The following is a 10,139-nucleotide window of genomic DNA, read 5'->3' on the forward strand; positions in this document are numbered from 1 at the left end:
AAAAAAAAACCCTTCACGTGCAGTCTCTGCAGTTTCACCCCTGGGATCAGAAGGGGTGAAAGAAGCTCCAAGAAAAAGAAAGAAGCTCCGAGGAGAGGAGCTGGGCTGAGGCAGCAGCCAACCCACCACCACAGCAAGGTGGAGAGCTTCAGCCTCATCGGGGTGGAAGACGTCTCCAAACAACTCCACTGCCAAAAGAAAGCCTTCTCCTCCTTCACGTAACCTCTGAAAGCAGGGAGCTGGGTGCCAGGGGGGCCCAGCTCAGCTGGGACAAGTGCTGGGGCTGGGTGCTGGGCGGGTGCTGTGCCCAGGCCGTGCACATCTTCCCAGCGGTGCAGCGGGAGGCAGCGGCTCGGGCTTTGGGGCAGGGTTACCTTTGTCATGCAAGGTAAGCTTGGGTAATTGCTTTCAGAATGATCTCACCAACGTTTTGGCACCAGGGTTTTATCACCACTGCCTTTTACGATGTTTACCAGATAAAACATGCCTTTCAGCGGCTCTGGCTGCGACTGACTCCCAACAATACCGCCGCGATATCTGCCCCTCTTTCTGTCCTGGACAAGGTTCTGCGAAATTGCCGCCAATATAATTATAAAGCGCTGTTTTTACATCCTCCTCTCGCTACCGGACTGCTAGACTTTGGCCTGAGCCCGCGTTTCGACCTCCCACCCTTGCTCCGCACAAGCACATTCAGGAGGGAGCTGGGCATTAGCTCCTGAGGCCAGACAGGCTTCGGCACTGAGGACGCAGTGAAGAGCGAGAAGGAGCAAAGCGGGCCAAGACGGAGGGTTGCCCCCAAGCCCTGGRGGCATCCCAAGCACCTCCACTGCTCCAGGAGGGACAACGGAGGCTCCAGGGCAGCGAAGCGGCTCAGGACCCCCCACCCCTGCAGGGGACGGCTCCTGGGCGCCGGGCGAAGCAAGGCCACCGCGGTGGCCCTGTGCTGCGAGTCCACACCTTAGTTTGCCTGGAGGTAACCTGCCGGTACGGGCGGCCCCTGGGGCTCGCTGGCTAACATGTAACCAGCCGTCCTCGTGGGGCTATAAAGCTGGCAAGGATTTCACACCGGCTTTCCGGGGCTTCTGCCCTCCCTGCTCGAAGGAGGAAGTACACAGGCAAATTAAAATCAGAAGTAACTGTTTTACAAGCCGAGCTACAAAGGAAAGGAGTGGTTTGGAAATGTGCGCTTTTTGCTCTTTCAAGAAAATAATAATAATAAAAAAGGCTTCCTCCTCCCACCTCCTCCTTTTTTTCTTTCCTCTCTCTCTCTTTCTTTTCAGTGCTGGAATTTCGGGATTATCACACTTCTTTCCCTTAGGTCTCCTTGGAAGATTTGTTGGAGGTCCTGTGGCTTGTCCACATGAGATACATGGCAAAATTCATCTGACATGGTTGTGAGAGTGACCAGAGGCTCATGAAGCCCCCGTATGAATAATAATAAATAAATTACGGTGGCGTTTGTTTAGTTCAAGCTGGCAGCAAATACAACTAACCCAAGGTAAGAACCATCTGGAGAAGACAAAAAACATCTTCTGAATACACGCATTTCATTTATTCAAATTATTTTCCCTGCCTGCTCCTGTGCAGAAGCCCGCAGCCGCCCTGCCTCTGAGTTTCGGAGGAGGGACACAAACATTTTAACACATTTACATGTTTTCTCAAGTTTTTGAGTTAACAGAACATTGACAATGCCACCCCCTAGCAAATCTGGAAGGAAAATTTTCCCGTCTGGTGAGGTAGGACTTGTTTGAGTGATATGTATGGTGCCGTAAGCTGATAGGTTTGCAACTGCGCGGGGGTACCGGGGTGGGGGTAAATGAGTCTTTAAGTGGAACAGGCATTGCCGTGAGAAAAAAAGCACCTAAAGGCAGCAATAATCTTTTTTTGCTACTATTATTTGTACTCGAACTCTGATAAGGGGGGAAAAAAAATCAGCGCCGATAACAGCAGGAACAGCATGCTCCTCTCCTTGGTTTTTGCTCTGCATCGCATGCTGGGGGCTTTGCACAGACTTTCCACACGGGCACCGGGCGGACGTGCACCGCTGGACATGCAGCCCCCCTGGTGGCATCTCCCGCCGGGAACGCTGCGGCAGCAGAGCRCTCCGGGGGTATGTAAGCTCACCAGCACGAACACACGTGCACGCGCGCGCCTCGCGAGCAGCGGGGCTGACTCCACCAAGATGTGATGCTCCTCTGGTCTCTGGCTTCCGGATAAGCACCCGTTTACACAAAGCCCAGCGAGAACTCCTCCACGTCCGTCAAAACGGTTGGAACTGGCAAATAAATAGGGAAGGCTTACCGACAAAGAGACTGCTAGAAAGGATAAGGTAAACGGCAAGAGGGGCTTATTAAGGAGGCTGGCAGACATCTCTGTAGGCACAAAGGGAGGGGGAGAAGAAGGGACAGAGTTTGCACAAGTTTCATTCTCTTAGGCCATCAGGCTAAAAATGTCTCTTCAGCATCGACTTCAGATGGTAACTCCAGAGATCTGAGCTGTTTGCCCAGGAGATAAATGGCCTTTATTTAGCTTTTCTACAGTCCCCACCACATGTGAGTAAACCCCTTACTGACTGATTCTTGATGCCTTCTCCATGGGACACCTCAGGTCGCTATGCCCAGGTTAGCTTTGGGGAAGCCAAGACACGGGAAAGAAGACATCAAAGAAAGATACAGACACACCACACCAGGAAAGTGTTTATTTGAGGAAACCTCATGTGCAGAGAAAACAGCAGTACCAGCAAAAATAAAATAAAATGAAAGATAAAAGCCCTCTTGAGCCACATGTTCTTCAGCACAAGCTCAACTTTAGTCTCACTCTCTTGTTTGAGAGCATCAGCAGCATGTTTTGTCTCCTTACAAGAAGCTTCCGTCACTTTGCCAGCTGCCACACACTCCACAGGCTTCACAGGTCCTGCAAGACGTCTTTGCAACAGGCCTTGGGTAGYTAAGTCTGCGTTCAATGTGAAGAACTAAAATCTCACCCTCTCTTGTCCTTCTGCCAATCTCCAGGCCAAAGGCTTTCACCAGTAGTACTACCATTGGGTATTCCTGCCTCCCTCCTACATCACCCCCATGTCTCTCGCTCTGCAACATCCCTTTGGCTGTGCTGCAAATATGGCTGCAAATATGATTCAGCTAGAAAACAGTTTCTCAGCGAAAGGAAGTGCTGCAGAGTTTTAAGCCAGAACCAGYCGTTGATCTGGTCTACAGCTGAGTTTCCCATTGGGTGACCTCCTAGAATCAGCATAGTGAGGGGACAAATGTCCAAAGCAGGAGGCAAGCAAGACCATGGCAGGCTGAACGGCAGCAGGATGAGCACTCCAGCAATCCCTAGTTGTAGGGAGGAAAGGGAAGAGAATGGTAATACCTTAGTCCAGAACTGTGGGGGGGAGGGGGGAATCTCTATTGTGAAACCACAACCTGAACATTTACTATCGACCTGGAATTTCAGCCCCTCAGGTTGCTAATCCCAGGCTTGGGAAAAGGCACCCAGCTTCCAGTTGGTGTGATCTGTGTCCTTCTCCAGCGGCCAGGGGTGCTCTGCTGGCTCACATCTGCCGTGCATCTGGCTCGCCCCTGCTTTTGGCACTCCACCAGCCTTGGCCAAGGTACAAGCACTTATGCATAAGTCTTAACAATAGTCAATACACCAATGTGAGCAAAACTATTCTACTAAATTGAATTGTTATCATTCCCACTAATTTCACCTTTCATTTTAATCGCATTTGTTCAGCAGACAAAGATGATTATAATGAAGAGGGATTGGCTTCACACATTAGGCGTTCCTCGTTCACGCAGGACTGGTCTGGGGACATGACTCAGCCATCTCCTTGCAGTAAYTGTTCCCATTAGCACTACCAAAGCTCCTGTATTCCAGCCTTTCTTAGAAAACATTTGGATGTATTTCAAAATCCCCTTCTACCTAGAAACATCCAAGTTTGTGTTTGAGAGAGGAACTGTGGTACCAACAAGGCTAAAAGTCCTTCTTGCCTGTCAGTGACCAGTAGCACATGCTTGGAGAAAAAGTATAGGAAGGGATCAGGAGTAAGACTGTACCTCTCACAACAGACCTCCCACCTTCCAGTTAATTTGTGGTTTAAGGAATTCATGAGGCAAAAGCAGCATCCAGACCTCATGGTACTCCATGAAATCTTCAGACCCTGTATGAATCTGTAATAAATTAACCTCTGCATTATCTGGGGCAATGAATTGACAAATAAGTTGTTCATGGCGTGGAAAAAAAAGCATGTACTTCTTTTTGCTTGATTTAAGCTTCCTACCTAAAGCTGGTTCCCGTTGTATTGTGGCAAACTGTGAATGATTGTTCCCTCACATCTGCCAGGATTTTACAGACCTCGTGATACATCCCGTGTCCCCACTAGATATCCTTCGGCTTGATACATTCACAGGAGTCACCAAAATGGCTTTTCTGCATTTCTGATGTGCTTATTTGTATCATAAAGTAGCAGGTACTGACTGCCCAAGTATTCCTCGCTTTGGGGCATTCTGACCTGAATCTCTGAAGGCTCCACTGTGGCCAGGGAGAGCTTTGCTTTTAAGCATTATAGGGTAAAAATGCTCTGAGAAAGGAAGTCCCAGGCCTCCCAGAGTGAGCATTCAAACACGGTGGACCAACGCCATTCATGGTGACAATTTGTTGCTCTCACACAGGAGCACTGGGAACACAGTTTCTTCTCTGCCCGTACAGCACTTGGATGCTCTAGTGAGGAGGTGCCAGTTAAAAAGCCCACAGGGAGAGGAATAATGCTGTCCTCAGAGTATGAAAAACTGCCAAACATGAGGCCTGAACAGGGAGAAAAAACCAAACAGCTGAAGAGCTGCTTTTTCCAGCTGTTTGTCCTATGCAATTTGGGCTTTCTGGGCAAGGAAAGTGCAGATCTGGAGGTCTTCATGCAATAAAAGCAAAAGATTTTTCTTGAATTCTGAAGAAATCTCCTCGCTTGTTTCTCAGAGCTGCAACCGCCCTGGCAACGCAGGTACGCTCTCAAAGAAAGGCCCAGAAGATGTCCCCTCCTCAAAGACAGAGGCATCAGTGATACTGGGGCAAACACCCTTCACTTTTTCCATGGTACGATGACAACYCCCCCGCGAACTCTCAACTCGGTGCACTTGTTGAGCCTCGCTGGCAGTTCAGCACGGGCTCGGGTAAACGAGCGCTGCCTGCAGCGGCTACCGGCCATCATTTCTGCCGTCACCCTTCGGTCACGACCGACGGGCGGCTGCGGCGCACCGCGGCTTCGCCGCCGCTTCAGCGCCATCCCGCCTCGCAGGGTGGGCAGTCACGGCTTTCCCTCCGCCAGCCCGAGCTGCTCGAGAACCCCTCCGCTGCTCCCTTCCGAGAGGCTCTTCTGTATCGAAAACCATCGGAGGGGTTTTTATCTAGAAACACTGGGCGCAAAAGCCCGCAGGACCCGGCCCGCCGCGGCAGCCCCTCACGACCGCTCTCGCCTCCTTCCGCCCGCCCCGGCCCCCGATCGGCCTTCTGTTGCTCTCGCCTGGGAGGCGGCGGCTCGATGCGCTCGGCGCGCGGCTGGCGGGGCCTGCCCGCCTCCCCCCCCGGCCCCGCTCCCCGCCCGACCCGTCCCGTCCCGTCCCCCCAGCGGCGAGCAGGCGGCTCCGGCACGCGCTGGCAACGGCCGCCCGCGCGCCACGGGCCGGGGGGCGCGGCGGCGATGTCGAGGGGCTCCCGGGTGGCGCTGGCCGTCTCCGTGGTGCTCTCGGCCCTCACCGTGACCGCCGTGCACGTCCAGCAGCGGCGGGAGAGGGAGGTGAGTGCCGCGCGCGCGCGCGCACCCCGGCCCCGCCGCGGCGGGAGGGGCGGGGGGGGGAAGGGGGAGGTGAGCGGCGGCCCCGCCCCTGCCAACCGCCGCCAACGGCCCCTTCCCCCGGGCCACGCCCACCGCCGCCAACGGGCCCCCTCCCGGGCCACGCCCACCACCGCTGCCACGCCCCTCCGCGGGACACGCACCTCCCCCTCTGAGCCCCGCCCTCTCTGGGTGGCCTGAGCCCCGCCCCCTGCTGGAGCCACGCCCCCTGCTGGAGCCCCGCCCCCAGGCGCGCGGGAGCCCCGCCCCGCGGCGGGAGCCCCGCCCCGCGGCTCACGGCCGGCCGTTTGCTCGGCTCCGGAGTCCCCTTCCGCCCAAGGGCAGTACTCCCCTCAGTACTTAAAAAAAACATCTAGAAGATATACACGAAAAAGCTGGGGTTTAATTACTATTATTAAAGGTCTGAAGTACTCAGAAGTTACCAAGTGCCCAAGTTCAGGTTGCTGTCCTTATCTCTGCTCAGCTGCCTGTTGCACGGGCTTTATGATACACTCCTTAAATACAGGATGAGACACCATTCTTGCCCCTCAAGACACCGTCTCTGAAAGTGCTTGAGAATGATGAAATTTCAAGGATGAGTCTCGTCTGTGTAGGAAAAGGGGCAGTTTAATTTGCTACAGAAGCTGAAAAAACATCCTGAATGGAGCGGGTGCTAACAAGACAGGAAAGGTTGGTCTCTTATTTGGACTAGTGGATTGGATAACAGCTGCACATCTGTTGGACCTGGCATATATGCTGGGTAAATCCTTTAAACTCCAATTTTTGCAGGTGATTGCTAGGTAATTTAATGTACCTGCCCTGGTGGGAACATGTGCTTAATATTCATGAATGACAGCTGAAATAAACGGGAGCAGCAGTTCTAACATGTCATGTGCCACAGGACACTGAATGCTCTTAAAAAAGTCACGCCTTGCTGTTTTAGTGAGACACCTAAAATTAAGGATGCTTTTGACCTTAATCTTTCTTTGGTTAGTATCACTCCTGCAACTCATGGAGGGATTCTGAAAATAAATTCACATTTACAAAACATGCATATGCTGTAGAGGTAACAGACATAGAAAAGTCCACAAGGAAATGAGTAACACCACCATCAGAGCAGGATCTGTATACCATGAAATAAATGACACTTCGGGCAATASGCTGAACACAGGATGTGAAACTAAATCCTGAATACCCGATCAGGATCCATTCTGAGCACTACATGAGATACTAGTCCTATGGCAAAAACAATATGGGAAAAACTGGATTGTAACTCATATGCAAAAAGGTTAAGGGCACAAAAGCAACTCCGGAGTGCTGGATTGTAAGCTTTTAACTTGGAAGCTTTGAATTCTTCCAAGATGTAAAAAAAACTTTCTCTAAAAAAAGGAGTGGTCAATCAGCAAAATAATTCATACGGTTAATGCCCTTAGGTTGGTTTCTACATCTCTGTTAATAAGGAAGAAAACAGGGACTTGCTGACCTTTGCCTTATGTCCCCATTGCTTTCTGCTGTAGTTGTTCCAACAGGCTTCCAAGCAGAACAAAAAGTTTCCCTTCCCAATTTAGTTTTTCAGAGCTTTGAAAAGCCTTGTTCAGCAGAGGTTTTTCCAATACACTGTCCTCCGCTTCATTTGCAAAATAGCGTTGAATTTGGTTGCAACACCTGAGATCGCTTCTGCAACCTTCTGCCTGAGGAAGTCCTATATTTTCTGCATGCTAGATAACTTACGGACAGTGACGGGTGGCTTTCGCTTCCATGGCTGGGAGTAATCACTGCTGTGGAGGGTATCAGTGTCACTGCTGTCAAGCTGCTGACAGACAATTCTGCTGGGTTTCCTAGAGATGGAGGGGTCAAAGGAACAAGTTGATCACTGGAAAAATCTTTTTGGAGTTTTTAGGGAACAGATCCAGTGTCCTCGTTTAAACTGATCACTGAAAATTTTGTCCCTTTCCACACCCAAAATTTAACCTGTTACTTGCTGTCTATCCTAACACAGTCTGTGTGAACTCTGGGAAGGGAAAACAGTTTGCAGAGCTACAAGAAAGCTATCACATTGTGTGCAAGGGAGGATGAGGGGGTCTGTTTTCCCTCCCGACAACTCTCTCTACTCTCAAAACAGATATCTGATGCGTGACTTCAGAGGTGGCTGACCTGTACATTTGGGGATGGCTTAGCAAAACAGTTCTTTAGAATTATGAAGGATACCTGGAAAAGATGAGTTTGACACAGATTACATGTTTATGTTACAGGGGAATTAGAATTAGTCAAGATACTGCTGCAGCAGCATCACTCAATCACTTGATTCTTCGTTCTGAGCAATCGGTTAAGCTTTAAATCACTATTCGCAATCAATCGGACTCAAAGCTTATTATAAAGGGAGATCAAAGCTTATATTTTATAAATGAAATCTTATTATTTTTGTAATTCTTAATGTTCAAATGGGAAATAATGGCTTCAGTTTCCAGGGACCCAATTATTTAGATAAAGAAATGAAAATAAGTAACATGGACGTTCTTCAAACCTGGTGTAGGGATTATTTCAGTTTTATCTTTATGCAGATTAACAAACTTTGGACTTTTATAATTTGATATTCCAGGTATTCATTGATTTGAGCTTACATAAATTTATCTAAATTGCTTCAGAAAACAACAGGCCTAACCTTTGAGTATAGAAGAAGGAGAGAACAACAACTTTTTTGTAGCTCTTTGTCATGCATGAGGCAAAAATTACAAAGGTGCCTTTTGCAAACTGTGCATTTTAGGAGGAAATGTATTCAGCATCTGGAGGACTGCAGAATAGCTGTATGTTAGGCAGGAAAAAGATTAACATTCTTGATTCCCTCATTGTTCAGTTACACAGTATCTCTTCATATCTTTATTGTTATTAAAGAGTACTAATGATGTAATTAGTTTATGAGCTTTGTCTTCAGCAATTAGTAATTTGTAACCTGAATTCAGTGGTTTGAAGTGCATGGGAAAGAACTCCTTTGATTAGATTAATTTGAGAGCATGTTGATTATTGGCTGACATATGTGTCTGCGCATTTCTTAAACAGAACATTCCTATTTTATTCTTAACAGGACAAAACTGTGCACTTACTGATATTGTAGATGAAAATCTCTGCAAGAACTTGTCAAATAATAATCACAGGTATCTTCTAAAATAACTTCAGGGTCAGTTTTCAGATAAATTAATGCAGGTGCATTTTGACATCTTTAAAAGATCAAATACATTATTCTTTTTTGTCATTAGGCTAAGAATTGTTCATAACTCCAGTGTCTAGTGACTAGCTGGAATTTTCTTAGAGCTTTTCAAACCGTTTTGGGGGCTTACGAGTCAGTTTGAGAACTGCTGGTTGATACTGCACATTTCCTTTTTAATGAACATTTTAGGTAAAGTTTTTTTTTTTTTAATTAAGTGCCTTGCTTTTTCAAGAGCTTGGCATAAGTACACTAGGAACCTTAATCAGACTTCTAGCAACATCTTACCAGGTGTTTCTTAAGAGTAAGATAAAAGCAGAAAGAAGCAGAATAAGGCAAGTGGCAATATTCCTTAAATTATTTGTGATTTGCCACCAAATTCTCTTCAAGCAAAAGAGAAGTTTTGGAGGGATTCGTTCAATTTTCGTGAAGATGATTACTGATACGTAGCACTTCTTTGCTCAATAGCTTTACCACACAGTAAGTGCACCCATCTGAAATGAATACAAATGAAGTATTTCTGTCATACTACTACCAGTTTATCAACATGAGATGTCAGCTGCTGTAGTTTTAGATTCAGACAATAAAGTGGCTATGGCTAAAGGCAGCAGAGAGCTGAAGGTCTGCAAAGGCGATATGATTAACAGTGCTGCCCGAGGGATTAGAGCCCAGGTGGAGATTGAAACAGGCTGTGATGAACTCCATCTCTTGTATTTTCAGAGGCTGCGCAGAGGAGTTCTCAGAGACCTTGAGCGACTAAGTCAGAAAGAGGAAAATATTCGCCTTTTAGAAGAGCAGATCACTTTGACAAAGCAGCTCAAAGAAGAAAGAGACAAGATGCTCAAGGAGAAAGGGTCCCAGCAGTCCTAGGCACCGTCCTGACCCCGTAGAGTTTGGAGTAAAGGCATTTGGCAAGGTTTGCTATCTGATAGCTCACAAGTAAGTGGAGGTAACCTGTGAAAGACTGTTTCTTTCAGATACATTATAATACAATTCAAAAAACTATAGAGCTTCTATCTTCAGCACTTCTGCATGTGGAGACTTGACTGGCACATGCAGTGCAGATGGTCTTATGAATGCGGGGAGGAAGGGCTCCATGTAACGTAAGCA

The 10,139-nt window shown here is 48.3% G+C and overlaps 1 protein-coding gene across 1 annotated transcript; it reads left to right on the forward strand.

The window, feature by feature from the left end:
* The first annotated feature begins 5,581 nt into the window (after nt 1-5,581).
* PET117 (PET117 cytochrome c oxidase chaperone) lies at nt 5,582-9,899 on the forward strand. The gene is made up of 2 exons (XM_085315970.1): nt 5,582-5,791; nt 9,750-9,899. The coding sequence occupies exons 1-2, from the start codon at nt 5,696-5,698 to the stop codon at nt 9,897-9,899; spliced, it is 246 nt and encodes an 81-aa protein (XP_085172096.1). The 5' UTR covers nt 5,582-5,695.
* The last annotated feature ends 240 nt before the right edge of the window (nt 9,900-10,139 follow it).

Source organism: Rhea americana, unplaced genomic scaffold (assembly GCF_003343005.1).
Source record: "Rhea americana isolate MKP2758 unplaced genomic scaffold, rheAme1 scaffold_445, whole genome shotgun sequence".
In the NCBI taxonomy this organism is placed as follows: Eukaryota; Metazoa; Chordata; class Aves; order Rheiformes; family Rheidae; genus Rhea; species Rhea americana.